The following is a 21,874-nucleotide window of genomic DNA, read 5'->3' as shown; positions in this document are numbered from 1 at the left end:
ACGAATGTTATTTTTTTTATGTGGAGAACTAAAGATAATACCTCATAAATACTATTTCTAATTTTAGTACAATACTTATTGAACAATCTTACTATATATGTTGTTATGTTACATAAAAACTCGGAAAGCCAAATACACATCAAAATTTACAAAACGACATATATGTTTTCAATGCTTTAACAAGTTAATCTGTTATAATTATAGGATTTAGAAGGTTAAATCAAGTATAAATTTTTGCTAACTCGTTTTAAACAGGAAACGGATACCTGGGATATACTGGTACAAATGGTCTTATGGGACCGAGAGGTTTCAAAGGCAACAAGGGTGACAAAGGCGACTCAGTAGGTCAGTACAGGGATCATTTAGATAATAGTCAAATGTTCTTTGACTTCCATACAGTTTAAATGAGCTGCTTGACACGGTTTCAAGATTTCAAACTTGGGAGTGAATTTCACTATTGAACGTGTTTTAAATGCTTCGACAAAATAGGATTAAGCGATGCTAATTTTTCTCCAATACATATTAGTACTTATAAAGGAGTCACCTACAGTAGATCGTTTCATTAACAGAGAAGCGGGTTGAATATGTAGGCACACAGCCAATATTCATTATGATGTGAAAATTTAATTCGTAATTTTGGACATGTACCACCTTACAATCATTCTATAAACGCAACATAGTTAACCAGTTATTTTTACTATCCGAAAAATTTACTCATGTACAAAAATATGATTTTAACGTATGAACCATGAAAATCCGATCAAGATCAGATTCATGGGCCATTTCCGATGGACATTAACATAACATAATCATATTTATACAATTATTTCTTGAACTATAAGATACTGTTACGTTTTTTTTGTAGAATAAATCAGGACGTATCATTCAAAGTTATAGTGTTTTTTGATTATTTTAACAAAATTATATGTTTGCAATGTTTCAGAATGGTACAATTGAAGTACCATTTGAAAAAATATGTTCAAAGGAATACTCAGTATCTTTTTAAATTGACATTTGCTTATCAAAATTTTGATTTATCCTCTGTTTTCATTTTCGGATACATTGAAATGCACAGACACTTGTCTCTGAAAAAACCCTAAATATTTATTTAATAGTACGATACACGCATATATATATATGAGCACAAAATTCAGAGAAAAGTTCCTCATCAATTATTTACTATTTTTATAATGGAGGAAATGATGTAATATAGTTTTATGATTTATAGAAAATAAGGAATATATCAAAGTGTTGATTACATTAGAGAATTTAAACACATTATCTGTAAAAGGTAATAAATAACATTCCTTATTATTTCAGTTATTTCCTCCGAAGATAATGGAAGTTTAAAAAGAAATAGGAAATTTCTCCCAGAAGCAAACACTGGCGGTAAGAAGCTGAATAATAGCTCACTAGAATGTTATAATGTATGATAGCATGGAAAGTACACGTGTACTACAAACGGCTGAGATGGTCATGTATCATGAACAATATCAATCGAACACATCATTTTTATTGACATCTCGAATTACTTATTATTGTAGTTATACTTCTGAACATTTTATGAACAAGAATCGTGATTTTGATCAGTTTTTAAATATATTTTAATATAATTTCAGATCGAAAAGTTCCATTATCGCAGTACAAAGGTAAGAAAATGTTTTAAAAAAATGATTGGGACGTCACTTCGCCTACCTGTTCACAAAATTCGGCGCAAATGCAAAACGCCGGTAAAATATACAAAACAAAACAAACCAAAACAAATAACATGTGAAGAGAAAATTTTCTACGTAAATAATTATGTTATGCAAACGACCAAACAAAATTCTTATTCTCTTCATTTGTGTACATAAACACAATTTTCTGAAATTTATGTTTGCTCCTTTTTTACTCCTTCTTGATATTAAGACGTCTTGTTACATATGTGTATTTGGCTTTCCATCGTCATGACTGAAAAATACCCAACAAAGCGCCTTACATGCATTTACAGTACATATCTGCAATTCTGTAAACTCTACTTTTTAAGAAGCATATTTTAGTACTGTTATTCAAATGCCCCAAACTATACGTATATATATTAAAGACTTTATTTTTTATAGATGCAACACACAAAAGTAAAGGCAAAGGTTTAGCATCACGTGATATTGGATCTATTTCATTAATAGCTTTTGTACAAGTTTTACTTGTAAGTCAGTTATTTGTTTATTTTGTATGATCCAAAAACACATAACTATATGGACTTTATTTACATGATGAAAATTGTATGTTTATGCTTTAGTAATGTGGCAAAAGTAAAGTTGAAAAAATACTAAACTCCGGCAAAAATTCAAAACGGAAAGTCATAATCAAGTGGCAAAATCAAAAACTAAAACTTATCAAACGAGAGGATAACAACTGTTATATTCCTGACTTGGTACAGGCATTTTCTCATGTAGAAAATGGTGGATTAAACCTGGTTTTATAGCTAGGTAAACCTTTCACTTGGTTGTCAGTCGCATTAGCAAGACTGTACTGTATATTTCAAGACAGTCTAGACCCCGCCAGTGACAACACCATAAGCGAGTTATAGTTTGATGTTAGGATCCAATATATTCATGTAAATATCGTTATTCTTGATATTACATATACCTTTTTTTTAATATGCTCATATAAGTGAGATTATGTGGGATATGATCAAACAATTGAAAAACATTTTATTGATATCATGTAGTTGATAGATTAATCATTTTTATTTATGAAAATGTTCAGACTTGGTATGATGATTTTCGAATGTTATACTTATCTCTGGATAGGTTTATTCATGTTAAAATAATTGATTGATTACTAATTGCTTAATGTTTACTGGTAAATATTTCATGCCTATTCAGAACAAGAACTAATTGTTGAATATTAACATACATATAGACGTTATTTCAAATTATATATGTATTTGAAACAACTATTTACTTCTTAACAGAATACATATGATTTTAATACGGATGATATTAATTTCAGTTATTTATTGGACATAGATGACAGAGCAGTATTAAATAGTGTAATGGACAAAAATGAACAACATATTGAGATTAAAAGTATCGATTACATAAACATATCGGAAAAATATTCGACACAGTTCTATATTGAAAAATAGAACCGTATTGCTTAAAACAGCGGCATGGAATGTCATCTCATGAATGAGAAAATAGAATGCAATAACTTTACGTTAGAGACATTTATTGATACCTTTTTGATGATCTAACAGACAAATTCTCTGATATATCAAATAGTTATGCCGGTGTCTGAATAATAAAACTGTCTGTTGTTGCTGCTGATATTAAAAATATAGAAAAGATTTGAAGAGAACGTGGCCAGGAACACATTATCATTATGGAAAGGAATTCCAAAGCGAACTGATTTTTTTTATTGTTTATTGTATGTCTATTCATTCAAATTATTTGTAATGCCAGGATTTGTATATTGTGACTAGGTTTATGATTATCATTAACCGCTATGCCAAAGTAAAAAAAAATGCAAACCATTTAGACCATTTCGTGACTTACCATATAAGTTACATACATAAGCAAACTGTAAACAATAACGAAGTGTTCTGCAAACCAGATTCCAAAGTCATTCAAATGACGATTGCATGTGTTTAAAAAGTGCATGAAAGATTTGTGATATAATTGCATTTATTTTGTTAATTGTATATAGAAATTATAGTTTAAGCTTTTTGTTTTATTTCTTTTTTTAGAAAATTGTTTAAATAAAGCCAATAATTAAAGATGAATCTTGTTTTTTTCTTGTTTAATGACTGACCTTTTGCCTTTTTTTCCCCTTATATTCAAATGTGAAAATATGACAAATAGTTATCAAATGTACCAGGATTATAATTAAACTAGAACACACCCGTGATATCGCGGGTCCGTGACTGAATTAAAGTATTTAACTATGCGCAAGTCTTATTTTAGTATTAGTATTGACATCTGATAAAGTCATGCCGATTATAATATACACAGTTTTCTCTGCTTTCAAATCTTTCTGTTTGGACCCGTCGAACTGGAACTTATCAATTATTGGTAATATCAATTTTTTGGAAAACAAAAGGTCCTGGAATGGAGTATTTTTTTTATCAACAGCATTGTCCTATATTAGTTATAAATAAAGTTGAATTCTTGGATTCACTGTTTTACGTCATGCCGCTAACAAATTGAAAACTGTAGAATACGCCTTATTTTTAGTCCAGATTTTTAGTATTCGTATTGTTATCTTAGAAATTCTTACTGATTAAAATACTACATTAGGTAACAATTTGACAATTAAGTAGTGTGAACCCTGTGATTATGACCCGTGTATGTAGCATATTAATCATTAATACACCGTTTGGGGGTGCGCCTGTCAGATGCGGAACCTACATATAAGGTAATAGGTAACAGGTGATTATACTATTGGTATCGGTATCGGACTCGACCCGGAACTTCCTAATTATTCGCAATATTAATTACTAGTACGTGGAAAACAAAAGAGCCTGGAGTGGTGTTATTTTTAATCTACACCTTTGTACTATATAAGTTATATATAAAGTTGAATTCTTTGATTCGTCGTTTTTACGTGATGACGGCTGACAAATTGGACCTCGTAATTTTAGTATTATAGATACGCCAGACACGCGTTTCGTCTACGCAAAACTGATCAGTGACGCTCAGGTAAAAATAGTTATAAAGCCAAAACAAGTACAAAGTTGAAGAGCACTGAGGACCTAGAATTCCAAAAAAGCTGTGTCAAATACGGCTTAGGTTATCTATGCCTGGGGTAAATCCTTAGTTTTGTAAACAGGAAGTTTAGAAAATGACCATATAATTTATATTCATGTCAACATCGAAGTGCTGTGCATTTTCAAAGCGATGACAAATTAAAAGTACACAATTCATTTAGGTCCATGCTTTAAAGAAAGAGTAAGAAAAAGTCGAAACATACCAACGGGGATATTCAAACTGATAAATCAAGTCGAAAACGAATTGACAATGGCATAGAAAAACACGAATAACATCCAAAAGACAAAAAAAATAAAACCAAACACAATACAGAATACTTGACACATCAAACACAATACAGAATAATTGACACATCAAACACAATACAGAATACTTGAGACTGAGTAACACAAACTTCACCATAAAATGGGAGATCTTTAGAACTAAGCTCAGGAAGTGAAAGGGTATTTAAGGTAGGGGAAACGTAATAAATATGCTTGCAAGAAGACACCATAGAATGATAAATGTCAAGATTGTCAAATATACCAAAATGCGTTCAGTTCTTTTCCATGGAGCTCTTCTGGGTTTTTTTTAAACTTTAAAAGGTAAAGCTAGGACATAAAGTTGTGAAAAATGCGGATGAGAAATCAAACTATAACTATAGATTTCAACGAAAAATCCATAATGTTGTCACATTCCCGTACTCCTTTCTTATTTCTATTAATGTAAAATCTGCCTTGGGAGTTGGAATGCTAGTTAATTTTGTATGAATTCAACAGTTTTTACAACAGTGAACCTCGAATAAAAAAAATGTCAAACGGGTAAATTTAGCACGAAGTTGAAGAGCATTTAGGATAAACAAAGATCAGAAAGGTTTTGCCAAATACGACTAAGGCAAATGTCTTGACCGCGAACAGTAGATTTGATGCATTAACATGAGCTAGCCCAATGCATGTTTACAGCTTCTTCTGTTAAATAATTTGTACCAATCGATTCAACTTCAGTGTATATTCGATTCATATCAAATGTCGAAGGTATTGTTAGTTTGAACAACTTTTAAAATTGGTTGGTAAACTAGTGGGTTTTTTTTCATTTACTGGTCGATGAATAAGTTTAGCTTGACTTACCTTCAGTTAAGGAAGAGAAATTGTTATATGTTGGTGTTTGTATTTGGTAGGGTTTTTTTTGTGTGTGTGTAGAAAAACTTATTAACCCGTATTCATCTGAATACAAATGACTTGCTTTTCAATATTTTTATTGGATTGATTACAATTGATATAAAAAATCAGTTGATCATTCATAATCAGTTGTGAAAAGTAAAATAACAAAACTACCAAACTCCGAGGCAAACTCAAAACGGAAAGTCCCTAATTAATTGTCAAAATCAAAATCTCAAACACATCAAACGAGTATAACAACTGTCATATTCCTGATTATTAACAGACATTTTCTATGTAGAAAATGATGGATAAAACCTGGCCTTTAGCTAGCTTAACCTCTCACTTGCATGACAGTCGCATAAAATGTCATTATATTACTACGATGTGTGAACAAAACAAACCAAAAAAATAGGAATTAATGACAAATTTAGTGGTACAGCTGTCCACATTGTGTTATTATCTTAATATCTATTTAAACAAGCAAATATGACATCAGAGAAAAACAAAACAGGGACTAAGTACTGAGCCACTTCAAATGGATATTACCAAAATAGACTAAACAATAAAAGTAATATTTTTACAAAGACAAACAAAAGAACACTATAACATGTTGTTTTAAAAGACGATAAACAACGTCAGTACATGGAATTTAAACTTAAGACCATCGTGTATTATAAAAATTGTGAAGTTGATACGGAATATTTATCAACAAGACATGGTATCTCCCGATGAACTATTTTTAGAAAAAGGATTTTGCATAACCCTTGTTCATCAACTTTCTGCTCAGACACGTGACTTTTTACAATGTCTTAGAAGCCGCTTTAAGCTCTTTGATACCGAATGAGTTGGGAAATCTATATCCAATATGTGAGATTGGCATATTGCTACTAAGGTCAAGGAAATTGATTCAAGCATAACATTAAAAGTTAAGCAATCAATAATAATATATCAATCAATAAAGCTCTATACTACTCACCATTAGGCACATTGAGCTTGACTGCAATAATATCTGTATTCAAAAATATGTTAAACAATACTGTATTAAACACGTGGTTGTTGTTGTAATACCGATATCGGTGATTCTGCCATCGAATACATCTTACTGATTGTTATTATTATTGAAAAAAAAGCATTCTAAAAAAACGAGAAATGTTTGTGTGTCTGTTAGTATCTGTGGTTTTCTTTCGTACAATATCTTCAGTGTTGACATTGAGATGTTAGTAATAATAACAGGTGCTTCATATTGTTTATTTAATCTCGGTTAAACCATGTATGTCTGTATGAAGAGTTGACGTATTGCAAAGATACATGTACTTATTTGTCTATATTGTTTAAGATTGTCATAATGTAGTTGACTTTTCTTGTTATATTGATGTTTAAAAGAGGGACGAAAGATATCAAAGGGACAATCAAACTCATAAATATAAAACAAACTGACAACGCCATGGCTAAAAATGAAAAAGACAAACAGAAAAACAATAGTACACATGACACAACATAGAAAACTAAAGAATAAACAACACGAACCCCACCAAAAACTAGGGGTGATCTCAGGTGCTCCGGAAGGGTAAGCAGATCCTGCTCCACATGTGGCACCCGTCGTGTTGCTTATGTGATTACAAATCCGGTAAATAGTCTAATTCGGTAGGTCACATTCATGAAAGGGGAGGGGATTGTAGTTACGACGTAAGGAACATATTCGATATCATTTGTGAAACGGTTATTCCATAACGGTCAAGCAACTCGTGATGGCGTCCGTAAAATTTACGAAGGGATGATTTCAACTTCACCATTTGGAACTCTTGGTTTAATAGCTTCCATGTGAGCAGTAACCCTCTATCAAGAAAATCATGATAAGAAATGCAAGCACGGGAATATCGTATCAATTGGGAGATATATACCCCGTTTGCAGGTGCTGCTGGAATGTTGCTACTTAGAAATGGAAAGTTCACAATTGGAAAGCTGAAATCATCTCTTTTGTCGTAAAGTTTTGTTTTCAACCGACCCTCATTGTAAATTTCTAGATGTAAGTCAAGATATTAAGCCGACTTAACTGTATCTGTAGTATCCTTTATCTCCAGTTCGATGGGATAGATGCGTTCCACATAGTCACCAAATTTTGAATTGTTTAGTGAAAGAACATCATCTATATAACGGAAAGTATAGTTAAAGGATATTGCTAACTTCTTATCTTTCTTCCTAAGAAGTTCCTGCATGAAGTCAGCCTCATAATAATAAAAAAAAAGTCGGCAAGTATAGGGGCACAGTTTATTCCCATTGGAATGCCGACAGTCTGTTGAAAAACACGTCCTCCGAAAGGTAACAAATATATTGTCAGTCAAGAAATCAAGCATCTTGATAATATCAGTTTCAGAGAATTTTTTGTTTGAATCAGAGTGGTTCTTTACAAAGTAGGATTTATCCCTTCCTAAGACAAGACACTTGTATCTACGTTGGCCATTCTTTTTAATGAAGCAAAGTAACACCAACTCTTTCAATTTGTCTTTTAGTTTGGAATGTGGAATACTTGTGTAAAGAGTAGAAAAGTCAAATGTTTTAATACTGTTACAAGATGAAAGAGAGTTAGATTGTATGTACTCTAAAAGATCTTTGGAATTTTTAAGTATCCACATCTGAGTCACGCCACCTCTAGAATAGGCAGTTTCACAATAACTTTGAAGCCCGTCTTTGATTGCTGATAAAATAGATGTTAATAATTTAGAAAGAGGTTTCGTGGAGCACTTGGAAGACCTAGCAATATACCGTTGTTTGTTTGTAGTTTAGGTATCCAATACAGTGACGGAAGATCAAGTTCTTCATCTTTGGTTGAAATTCCAAAGGAACAAAGAACAGACCTATGATTATCCAGGATTTCCTCTTTGGTAAGTGTCGTGAGGGTATATGTTGAGTTTCCAAGTGAATTGTCAATACTAAAATCGTTTATCAAGCAGTTAATGTAATGACTTTTACACACAAAAACGATGTTACTTGGGGCTTGGTCTGCAGGGACAACAACATATTTATCATGGAGGTCGGATAGGTGTTTAGCAACATTTGGGTCTTTAAAGATGTTTAAGCTGTTTTCTATTCGACATACACCTAACATATAATTTAACTTATCTGTAATCATTTATTTAACGATACAAGTTTTCTATTATGTAATAAAACTATTGTTTCGTGATTTTGACTTTACTGGAAATCTGGTGTTTTGTTGCTTTCTATTCAAAAAACGACTAACATATCCTCAATGCTCTTCAACTTCGTTCTTGTTTGACTTTATAAATATTTTGATATGAGCGTCACTGATGAGTCTTGTGTAGACGAAACGCGCGTCTGGCGTACTAAATTATAATCCTTATACCTTTGATAACTATATTATTTTATTTGCCTGTATTTTTTTTTAACTATGCAGGTATGATATTTTATAATAATACTTTGGTTTCGTGATGTTAGCCTCACTGGAAATCTGGTGTTGTTGTGTTGCTTTCTGTTTGACATCCACCAACAAATATTTTTATTTACCGTTAGTTATTAATTTTAACTCTACAGGTATTCTATTATATAATAATATTTCTGTTTCGTGATGTTAGTATCACTGGAAATCTCCAATCATTGACACATTTTACAAAGATCACCTCCGTAGACTGTAAATCGGAGTTACTTGTTGCCAGTGATCAATAATTACCATAAATGAAGACATTTCCACTTCAATATATCAGATAAATTCACACTGATACGTAAAATTAATCGTAAACTTATCGAATATCCAGAAACCTCTGGATAACAAAAATCTATTTTCTTAACCTAGGAGCTATTGTTCATCAATCAAACTTGAACTACTTTAAGTAAAAAAATTTGAAAAATTCACTTGATGCGACTTCATTTGACTTCTTGTAGCGTGTCATTTATTGATTGGATAAAAACTAAAGATATTGGAAATGGCAATGTATTACCAAATAAGCCTAGACTGTAATAGTTCAACTTCTACATCAGTTGTAATCAAACCAATAAAGGTATTAAAATACACATCAATTGTAATCAAAAGAACATAGGCTTTAAGGAAATACTGATGAAAAGAAGATGAGATTCCACAAATCTCAACTTAAGTGAAAAATGTCATTAATTTGTCGCGGAACACAATTGAACAAATCAAAGTGTCTGTTTAAAATTCAGAAAAAGACGTTGACGATCGTCTCAATATACTCAATTATTTTATTCGATCTGTTTTAAAAGCGGAAACTTTGTAAGAATATCATAGTCGTCTAACAGTTAAAATTACCCTTAGTAGACGGCATATGTTAAACAAATTATCGGTTCGAGAAAAGTAAAATTAAACTGTTTAACCGTTTGAGTCGAATGCAGTTCACTACACACACATTATAAAGTAAGCAAAGAAAAAAAAGAGGCAAAACGTAATTCAAAAAATCAATATGACAAAATGTGAAACAAGTTAACAGAGAAAACGAATGACCTTATCAATATTACAATAGATACCCCAAAACAAAAATGTTAGACAGTAATCAAAACCAATCACTGATTTACAGGTTCCTCCCTTAGGGTATGCACATAAAACGTAGGACAAGTATGTGAGCGATCTACCCTTGCATAACCTGTTATAGTGGTTTAAAAATACAACATAAGTTTACACAAAAACTAGAAGAAACTGGCTTTACCCATTCAATAAGTACTTAAAACAAATAACAAAACACAAAAGAAACAAAACACCGATCCAAAAGTATGATTGTCTTGGATATGCATGTTGTTTTTGTTGCGTGACATCATTTAAACAACTGATCTTGTTTTGGTTCGAAATTCAAAAATGTTCCCACGCAAAACTACCTATCACAAAAAAAAAACATGACTGCATGCAATTACTGCTATGACAAATCTACTAATATACTGCAAAAAGACATGAGAATGACATTGTAACTTCCTACTTCATTAAAATCCATACCTCATGCGAATTGTGAGGCTTGGTGCAACTAATAAATCATAATTACTCTGTACTGCTAATCTGTCATGTCATATTCAGAAAAGGCTTTTCGTTACATTTTTAAAAACATTCCGCCTGTATTTGTATTTCTTTTTACACTACAAATCAACTGGCAGATTACTGCTGTATTTAAAAGGACACTGCCCTCGAAAATTTTAAAATGTATATAGTTGACTTTTATGATTTATTTTAATCAATCAGTAGAGAAACTGTGTAAATTGTTCCTTTATAATACTAAAGATCTGTTCGAACGTGATTTGCATATAAATATGACAATCGAAAATTAATCTACGACAACAACTGAAATAATTGGCTTTGTTTTTTAATTAACATGTCCATTTCAGAGTTTCTTTTCCTGTTTGTCTATTTTCCCCTGTGCGTATTCTCTGGTTTTCTGCATGTAACGTTTCGAAAATGTCAGGTGCGAAACATAGCTTAGCAGCCAGTGTTTTATTTTGATCTCGAATATTTTTTATGGCAGGATCAGATCCACGCATCGAAGTACTTTTGTTATTTTACTAAATCTATAAGGGAAGTTACTGAAAATGCTATAAAAAACAAAGTAATTTGTTTTTCGTAATTTTTTTAGTCCTTGTAAAATGTTATCGTGATAAAGTAACTCCTGGTCAAATAAGATATCATTTGTTGTCAATAAAACTATGTCACGGGACTTACTAAAGATATGAGTAGACTTTACTTATATATTCGTCTGTGTACGGTACAATTTCGTAGTAATTTTCAAACCTGACAGATTTAACTATTAATCATAATTTGACGAAATTATGTGAAATGTTAATCTTCATTGAACTAATTTTCTTGTTGTCTACTCAGCGACGGAGCGGGTTTGGGTTGAAATCCATTCACAGGTGATCTTCAACTGACCATATGGAATTCGAATCGGTGTATCGATATTTCTCTTTAAGATCGTCTTTGGTGGTCTTCTCAGTTCATTTATACATACTAGTATACTTTATTCTAATGCAATTTGGATGTAACAATTTTTTTCATTGGCTAAAAGTTGCCGTCAAATCCACAGTTGACTAGGCGTAACTAAGGAGAGACCCGCCATTTTGAATTGATGAATCAACAAATGTTCGATTACTACTCTATAATCAAAAATAAAACAACACCTACCTCGAATTTGCCGTTTTAATGTAATTTTATTCGAATTTGAAGCGTAGAGATAACGTAATAACCTCCAGTTTGTAAGTTTTCATTTGTATGACGTCACGTTTAGCCACGAAGTCTTTGTGCCAAAATCATTCATGAAGTTTCGCGGATTTTTTTTTATTTGACAAATTTAGACATTTTTTCAAGTTTTATCGTATTTTTTCTTTTTGTAATGCATTAGAATCGGAATAACAGTACTGTAGTTGAAGAGTTGCCACCGTCAATTTTGATTTGACGGTCGCAAATCTCCGTTTTACTGTCTCCGCTACGCGTCGCCAGTAAAACTGCATTTGCGACCGTCAAATCTACAATTGACGGTGGCAACTCTTCAACTACAGTACTGTTATTCCTTAAATGATGTTAGTTGACCCATTCAAACCCATAATATATGTTTTGAACGATACGTCTTCCTCCAAGTAAAGGACACTGGTATCAACTGTTTGTCAGTTATCTATAAAACTCTCATCATTTGACTCAGTTTCATCATTTTTCTTTTTAATTAATAGGATCTTCGCGGCTTGATATTTGTTCCAATTTATGGTTAATGAACAGAGTATTAGTAACATCATATCATATTTAATTTTTACTTTGACAATTCATTAAGATTACATAATACCGTCCAATGACACTCTGACTTCTAGTGTATGACAAGAATAAGAATGTGGTGTTTTAAGAGGGAAATCTTGACAAGTTCATACAGCGTTCTTGATATCTTGTCAATTTGTCAATATAACAAATAATATTGGATGTCAAAAGATGACAAGATCCTTTTTATCCCAGTGAGATTTTATGCAATCTATCATTTACCCAACATAATTACTGTCGTTTTGAATAAAGCGCAGATAGCTCCTACAAGTTATAAAGGTTTTAAGCACGTGAAAGGCAACTTTTGACGACGTTTGGTGTTTTATTTTCTATAAATATTATCGGATGATCTGTGCCGTGGCGCTACTATAGCTTTTCAGTCATAATTATACATCATATCATTCTGTAATCAATAAAAGGAAAGAAAACAAACAGAGAATATTACCGTTTACAGACAAGTTATATTGAAAAAATTAATGCAATACAACATCAGTAATCTAAGTTGTATTGAGATTTTTTTAAAGTCAAAATTAGAGATGTATAGTTTTACTACGAGTATATACAAGTTTTCAACACGAGGAGAAATCTTGCTTCCAAAAGGCAAAAAGAATGTTTGAAAAGGCGAACGAGAAAATGGTCCTATTCGAATTAAGGTTGGAGCAGAATGTATCAATGGAAAAAGGTAAAATAACAAAAAATAACGAACCCTGAGGAAAATTCAAAACGAAAAGTCCCTATTCAAATGGAAAAAAAACACATCAAACTAGATGGATAACATCTGTCATATTAATGACTTATTACGGGCATTTTTCTTTGTAGAAAATGATGGATAGAACCAGCTGGTTAAATAGCTAACAAAACCTTTATTATTTTGTTTTTTCTTTCTTTTTTTTTTCATCTCGAGCAAAAATGAGGGAGTTTATTCTCAAAACATGTTTCGTGCATATCGACTTGTCGTACGAAAACTGGTAAAACACGTTTGGTATTACGCTGGTAAAGTATAATAGCTTGTTGACTATCAATCACCGTTAGAGCCATTGGTCCAGCTGAAGGACTCTTTCGGGTGTGGGAGTTTTTCACTGCATTGAAGACCCATTGGTGGCCTTCTGCCGTTGTCTGCTCTATGGTCGGGTTTGACGCATTCCCCATAATCATTCTCAATTTTATTCCTCCCAGATGGTATCACCAGCTCAGTAGTCGGCACTTCTGTGTTGACATGTATTATCAGGAGAATGGTCATTATTATAAATAACCTCTTTTCAAGATCCTAATTTTGTTTTTAATTCAAAGGATTTTCTTCCATAGTAATAGATAACGGTAGCTGTATTTGGAAAGCTTTTGGAATTTTGGGTCAGTAATGCTCTTCTACTTTGAACTTTATTAAGTCATTTAAGTTTTTTAATTTGAGGATCACTGATTAGAAGACGGAACGCGCGTCAGTCATACAAACTTTGAAGCTTTAAATAACTGAAAAATATTGTTCACTAACCAAGCATGTGCTCTACGCGACATTTAATATCTTCAGTAATGCTTTAGTTAATAATCTGCCAAGCTATCTTTGTCATACATTGTAAAAGAATTATAGACATTCTTGAAATCAGCATCAGACAAATATAAACAATTAAAGAATGAAACTAATAATTTTGATCAAGATTTTTAACATCCTCTTTGATTTTCATCAAAAGACGAGATTTCTCAATGGGATAAAAAGGATTTTGTCATCTTTTGACATCCAGTATTATTCAAATATATGAAATAGGAAATCAAACGACTGAAGAGTTGGTGGGTTCATGTTTCCAAAATTTGTATATTAAGAAGTCTCTGTATTTTCAGCTCCTTCTTAACACCAAGAATATTTTTCAAAAACAACTAATTATTAAAACATGTAAAAAATAAACAAAAGTGTGCACGAAACATATATTAATATCCTGACAACATGCATGTGCGTCTTTTGATAAAAATCAAAGAGGATGTTAAAAATCTTGATCAAAAGTAAACTGTATTTGCTTTACATGGACATTTTCCAAAGAGCTTTAGATTTTACAAGATGTTAGAATGCTGCCTTTTCTATAATGCAACCAGTCAATAAAACATATCAAAGATCTTTGATGCTTAATTTATTGCTACAAGCTATTGCATTTGTTACATTGCTTATAACAGCTGAATCTAAAAGGGAAGTTTAGTGCTGATAATCACGAAATATCGAACGGTTAAATTATACGCTGAGAAGACAAAAAGGTGTGCGAAGTAGGCTAACCTTTAATTTATTGAAGTCTCTGCTAAGTCATGGAAGTCATGGACACAGGGTGTGATTTAAAAAGTGATAAGAACGGTTAAATAAAGACAAATTCATGTTTTATTACCTGCGCGCGGTATTTTTTCCTTAGCAAAACATAGTATAACAAATGACACCCCCCCCTCCCACACACACACACACACAATGGCGGGAAAATCGTAGCGGGTTGCAAAGGGAGAATTAACTTTTCAACCTTGTCAGATTTAGTGAACCATACATTCAATGTGTTTTGTTGGATGATTTACGTTTTATTCTATTACTAGTAATTATATTATATGATAAATAGGAGATCAAACGTGTGTATTGTAGCTTTTGTTGACTATTAGGTAAAAAAAATACTTTACCTTATTAAGTAAATTGAAATGAACTTTTGAACTAATAAGTGGTTTATAGATTGTTGATCGAATAATGTGCATTAGATAGCATTATGTATATTGTTAATAGTGATTAATAATCTTATTAATGTGATATATATCCCTAGAGAACCAGCATTACGACATTGTTCTTGTGCCTGATATTACAGACACTCTTGTAAATAACTAAAAGTTAATTATTCATTTCCTCTTGCCATGTAGACATATTAAGCAAATGTATTTGACTTTTGTATTACCAATGGTCAAATTGTGTGTTAGCTAAAACAAAAGATAAAGCGAACAGAAGGCATATATTTATGTTCAACGTCCCTCTAGTACAAGCTTTTTGCCAATAAAGTTTGCCTGTACGTCATGTATATTCTATGATATATATATATATATATATATATATAAAAAAAATGAATCTCAGTCCGTTTGTTTAGTGGATTATTGTGCAAATACAATTTTGTATATTCTCAATTAATTTTTTATAAGGATTCCCAGATTACCTTTAAAAAAGAAGTGAGTGAGTCTGTATTATAATTTATATGTAAATATTGAGCGCAACAATACGTTCATCGTTTTATCTAAATATATGACACACAGTCACTCACTTCTATCTGATTTTTTTTTATTTGCATCAGGGGAACTGGGAATCATTATAGGTTTAAAAAATTGTCTTTCACTTTAAAAGCAAATTTTATGTAGTATTTAATATAATTAAAGCATGAAGTTTTAAAATATCTTATTTTATGTAATACAAATTGTTTCTGTGCAGAGAAATGCATAATCAATTTGATCGAGAACTTGGTAATGTTCATGTAGTTATATTATATATTCAATGATTGACGTCGTTGTTTTCCTATGTTTTATTAAGAGACCTATAAAATTTCAAGTAAGACTTAATATGACTCTTTTTCCAATTTCTTATTGAATGTTCACAGTAAAATCACAAATATACTGAACTCCGACACGGGAAGTCCCTTATCAAATGGCAAAATCAAAAGTGGATAGCAACTGTTATATTCCTGACTTGGTACAGACTTGGAACAGGCATTTTTTATACAGAAAATGGTTGATTAAAACTGGTTTTATAGCTAGCTAAACATCTCCTTGAAGGACAGTCGCATTAAATTTCATTATATTGACAATGATGCGTGAACAAAACAAACAGACATAATAGGTAAAATTACTTTTTTATTATACGATTTTATCTATCTATGTTTATAAAAGTTAAATAGAAGAATAAAAAATTGTGAATTGTGACATGTGATAATGCGAAATATTGAAGGTCTGAACGGACGGAAAACTGTTTCACGCCACTACAGTTTTGCCTATACTTTAAGTCTGGCTATCTGAACCTTATGTTTTCATTAATGTTAAATTTGTTTGTACGCCTTGACCATTATTATTAGTTGGTGAAATTTGTTGTTCTTCTCAATGTGTTTGAAAATCAATGTTACCCTTTTCTAGCATTCTTATTTGAGTAACACTGCAAAAAAATTACTTACAACGATAATTCTATGTAAATGTCGTTCGGTTAAAGTATAAATAAAATTGAGAATGGAAATGGTAAATGTGTCCAAAGAGAGAGCAAGCCGACCAAAGTAGCCCAATGCAACCAATCGGTCAATGAAAATTTCGCACCCTGAGTCGGGCTCCAGGTGGCCTCTTATAAACAAAAATGTGAAATGAATAAGTTATTTCCTTTTCTATTTTAGTCCTGACTTTTTTTAGGTTACAGCAAAGGATAGAAATAAGGGAGATGTTATATGATTGCCAATGAGACAACTATCCATCAGAGTTCAAATGACGATGATGTAAACAATATAAGGCAACCGTACAGTACAGCATTCAATAATGAAACAAGCCTGCTGTATAATCTGCTATAGTTGTTCCTAAACATCAAGGCATTCAAAGCTTTCAATAAAAATCGAACAAGCTTTAAAAAACGACAATTAAAGTTAAATCCACTTGACTTTAAAAGTTGAGGGTAGAACTTTAAAATGTGTGAAGGTGTTGCTAGAAGCAAAACAACAAAATATCCTTGCACATAAAAAAATCTGTCATGTCTGCTTTTCTGACTTCGATAGATTTAAATTATTTAGAACAGAATCATCACATTAAATGAGTTATTAATAAGGTCAGAATCGAATCAGAAATAATTGCATTATATATTTTAGACAGAGTAATTAGGCAAACTAATATATGTTATTTCGTTCGTGGTTAACATAATTCTTATCAGTTGTGGTTACATCAAGCGACTATTCGTTATGCAACCTTACAAGGACTTGTTTTCATAAGTAGATTAAGTTGTATATCTTATTTAAGACAAGACTAATCGTATAAGTTGGCAAAACTGTCTCCAAGGACAATACTCGTTTAGATGGATTCAAAATGTCTCACAAAAACATGATAACCGAGTATTCTCTATGAAATTTTCACCCATGTGACACATTTGAAGTAATGTTTGGCTTGTTTCGAGATTCTAGCGCAGAACAATAATGAGTGTCGGAGACTTAGCAATTTTGAGATAGATTTCAATAATATTTTTGTAGCAAATTTAAAATCAGATATTTGTAACCATTACTTTAAGTTGACTGATATTCCTTTAGTTATCAGTATATACACTGTAGTCAATACAACTACGGCAGTATATCTCTTATCACCAAGATGTTTTGAAGTTTTAAGGAAGAAACCTCTATAATTGACGACTGATGAAAAAGATGTAAAATGTCCCAGGAAACCTACTTTAATGCTCTTTTTTCTTCAAAGTATTCTTTCCGTTCAATATTCTAGTAGTTTTCCATCTAATCTTGTGGAGCTAAATTTTGTGACAAGAATTAAGACAAACTGCTAGTAAGATTTAAGTCTAAATTATGAACAAATATTACCAAAAATGTATATACAGTTTTATTGTAGGTCGTGTGATAAGAAAGTCTGGTCATTAAAAAAGTATCAATCTAACTTTTACTAATGTCTGAAACATGTCTTAGGTAAACAGAACCATATATCAAGTCTTTCTAATTAAGTTTCTTGCTACAGAGCACTTAAAACATGGCTAGGCTGGTTGGGTGATAATATAATTGCAGTACAGTGATATTAATGATTAAACAACAATCTATGTCTTAAGGAATGGTTCGATCATATAAAATTCCAATATACAATATATGCATTTTGTCCATAAAGAAAGTTATGAATTTATAAAACATCAGCATTATAATTTCAGAAGACTAAAAGATGGCATTTTTTTTATGTAGCTTTATCAAAAATTAATATAGATTAGAACTATGAAAATTGGTCAAAAATAAAAATAAAACTGACCATAATGCACCCCATACATTGAACTTGTCACATTCGAAAACATTGTTAAAAGATGCTGCCGCTTCCATGGCCAGAAACATTACGCCTTATGATTTCTTTTTCGAACTTCATTGGGGCGAAACAATATGAGTTCAGCTGGATTGGTTTCATTGGTATATTTTAAAATAACACACAAATTCAATAGATAGAGAAAGATTTCGACCAAACTAACAGAAATCTGTTTGAAGTTATACTTCAAGTAATTTTGCAATCCACCAGTCCTACTATTCTCATTTAACCTTAATTGTCTTCGTAAATTTGCTGAAATTATCATGAAATGACACTGTATGAGTAACAATGAGTTTATTTTCAGTTAATAACGACGATTCCACTGATATTACATTTATGTTATTATAGTCGACGTTAAAGACAATCTTCATTTCGCATTGATGTCAGCAATCAATAATCTCTACCATAATCTGTATCAATCGAGAATCAACAGTTTTTATCAAAATTTTGTAATTGGTGCATGGTATTATTTACAAAAATTATCATTTCTTTCTTTTTCATCTCTTTTATCAATTTGTGTTAGTTAAACATTTAAAATTCCTTCTGAGGTGTCATTAATGTGTCTTGCATACTAGTGTTATATTCAATATCATGTTTAAAAAAATAAGTAGATGTGGTATGATTATCATGAGATAACTATCCCACAAGTTATGCTACTAAAGAAAAGCGAAAAAAAAAAATACATGAAATATGTGTTATTGGATTTTTAATCAATTACAATTCAGCCAATCAAATGTTTTTATTTGCTTAATGCGGGGTTCACACATTGCCGATTATTGCTCCCGTTTGAGATCAGATAGCAATACGACACGAAAAGTTAAAAAGTCGGATTAGTTTCCTCAATTATCTGGAATGTCCTATCATTGTCTGAACGCAGTCGTTTTAGTTCGTAACAGATTCCTACGGGTCGGGAATGGTCCGAATAGTTCGGCTAAGCACCCCGATAGTTAGGTGCGTCCCGTAACATTCGGGGCAACTCAGCCGATTTTGTCTAGTCGGATTACAATCGTGGCTATGTCGTGACAGATTCTGCTGTATCGGATCGAATTCCGAACAATGTCTTGTGTATTCTGGACGGTGTCCTGTTGAACGGGAATGATCTGGAGTATTTTTTCATAGCTGTTTTTCTGCCGATTGAGTCCAGATTGCATCCAGATCTTGTCGATTGCGAACCGTTTTTTGCCGAAACCGTTCAGAAACAGTCCCGTTATTAATACGAAATTCGTCAATGATACCCACGTCAGAGTCCCGACAATTACAGAATACAATACGACTGAGACCAGACTAATCCGTTTGCAATGCGATAGAGCGGATCGTGATAGGATTACGTTCCGACAGTACCTGATCATCCCGAATATGCCAACAGTTTTCGAACGGATAACTTCCGTCAGCGTCGGTTCACTGTCTGGTCACTGTCTCATATCTGTCGGATAACATTCGGTAGAGTCGGGACGCAGTCGTGACAGACTCGGTCGAATTTTACCTGACGAAAAATACAAATCGGATCAGAAGCGGATTCAGAACGGGATTATCGGGACTAGTTCGCTTAGAAACGGTTGAATATCGACGCTTCCTGAACACTATCTGATTGTTGTCGTGATCAAATTATTTTTGTTTACAAATTTTAATTTAAGTTTGAATTTCCATCCACGATTCACAGGATCTTGATCAGACTTTTAATAAATTTTAATCGGGAATGGTCCTGTCAAGGACGGTAGTAAAAATCGTGAATGTGTGACCCCAGCTTAAAGTAATTTCTTGTAATATTTATATTTCACATTTTACCTGCTTATTGGCTATTCCTCATCTGGAATTATTAAAAGGATATCACATTATTTTAGCTTTTGCTTTTTGAAGGGTTATACTCCGGTTATTTCTTTTAAAATTTATTTTATGTTCGGCTTTGTCATTTCCAATTGTTTCAATACACTTTTCAAACCAAATGAGAATTCCAAAACAAATCCATTTGATTTGAATCCAATGTGAATACATTGACCGATGAATAAACCGATTTATTTCATTTTCTCTGTGGAAAACAAATTTACTCAGACCTTCAACTTAAAAACATTGCTCACCAGAACTTAATTGATATGACACTTTTTAACGTCTCATGATAAAAAAAAGAGTAAAAAGAAACAGAAAATAACCAAATAATTCTATATCGAATCCAAGAATATTTACTGCCAAATCAAAGGGCAATTACCGATCAGCTGATCAAAGTGAGTAAACAAAACAAATTGTGATTTATTTATTTGCACCAATGATGTAAAAATTATAGTAAGAGCTTAGTGCCGTTAATTACTTTTCTCTACAGAGAAAAATCAAAAAATATTTATAATTAAGTGAGAGAAGGTTATCAATTAAAATGAATGACGTCAGAAGTCTCTTTGTATTGTGTAAATATCAGATACCGTTTATATTATCTAAACTCCAAGGAAAGTTCAAAACGGGAACTCTGATCAAATGAAAAAATCAAAAGCTAAAACACATCAAATAAATGGAAAAAAATGTCATATTTCTGACTTGGTACAGCAGACATTAAACATTTTCCTCATATAAATAATTGTGGACTACATATTGTTTTACAGCTGTCTGACTGAGTTCGTTTTGTTTGTTGTTATTTTTTTACACTAAAAGATCTGATTTTTATGCCTCACCTACGATAGCAGAGGGGCATCATGTTTTCTGGTCTATGCGTTCGTCTGTTCGTTCGTTTGTCTGTTCGTCAGTGCGTCCGTTCTTCCCGCTACAGGTTAAAGTGTTTGGTCAAGGTAGTTTTTGATGAAGTTGAAGTCCAATCAACTTGAAACTTAGATATAGGAAGATGTGGTGTGAGTGCCAATGAGACAACTCTCCATCCAAATTACAATTTAAAAATTAAACCATTATAGGTTAAAGTACGGCCTTCAACACGGCGCCTTGGCTCACACCGAACAACAAGCTATAAAGGGCCCCAAAATTACTAGTGTAAAACCATTCAAACGGGAAAACCAACGGTCTAATAGTACACATGTTCCATATGATATGATCTTTCTAATTTTAATGCCAAATACAAAATTTGATCTCAATGTCATGGTTCACTAAACATAGAAAATGATAGTGCAAGTTTCAGGTTAAAATTTTTGGTCAAGGTAGTTTTGGATGAAGATGATAGTGCATCCGTGTACTATGGACACATTCTTGTTATATTTGATATTGAGAAATAGTGAAGAGTA

General features: G+C 32.1%; 1 protein-coding gene across 1 annotated transcript in view; it reads left to right on the top strand.

The window, feature by feature from the left end:
- Positions 1-3,771, top strand: part of LOC134716541 (otolin-1-A-like) — a 35,466-nt gene extending 31,695 nt beyond the window's left edge. The window contains exons 9-13 of the mRNA XM_063579550.1: positions 256-345; positions 1,321-1,389; positions 1,620-1,649; positions 2,100-2,185; positions 2,995-3,771. Coding sequence (XP_063435620.1) covers positions 256-345; positions 1,321-1,389; positions 1,620-1,649; positions 2,100-2,185; positions 2,995-3,015 — 296 coding nt within the window. The 3' untranslated portion in view covers positions 3,016-3,771. The remainder of the gene's footprint in view (positions 1-255; positions 346-1,320; positions 1,390-1,619; positions 1,650-2,099; positions 2,186-2,994) is intronic.
- The last annotated feature ends 18,103 nt before the right edge of the window (positions 3,772-21,874 follow it).

The sequence above is a fragment of the Mytilus trossulus genome, chromosome 4 (genome assembly GCF_036588685.1).
Source record: "Mytilus trossulus isolate FHL-02 chromosome 4, PNRI_Mtr1.1.1.hap1, whole genome shotgun sequence".
In the NCBI taxonomy this organism is placed as follows: domain Eukaryota; kingdom Metazoa; phylum Mollusca; class Bivalvia; order Mytilida; family Mytilidae; genus Mytilus; species Mytilus trossulus.
Note: the sequence above shows the minus strand (reverse complement) of the source record. Positions and strands in the feature narration are given on the sequence as shown.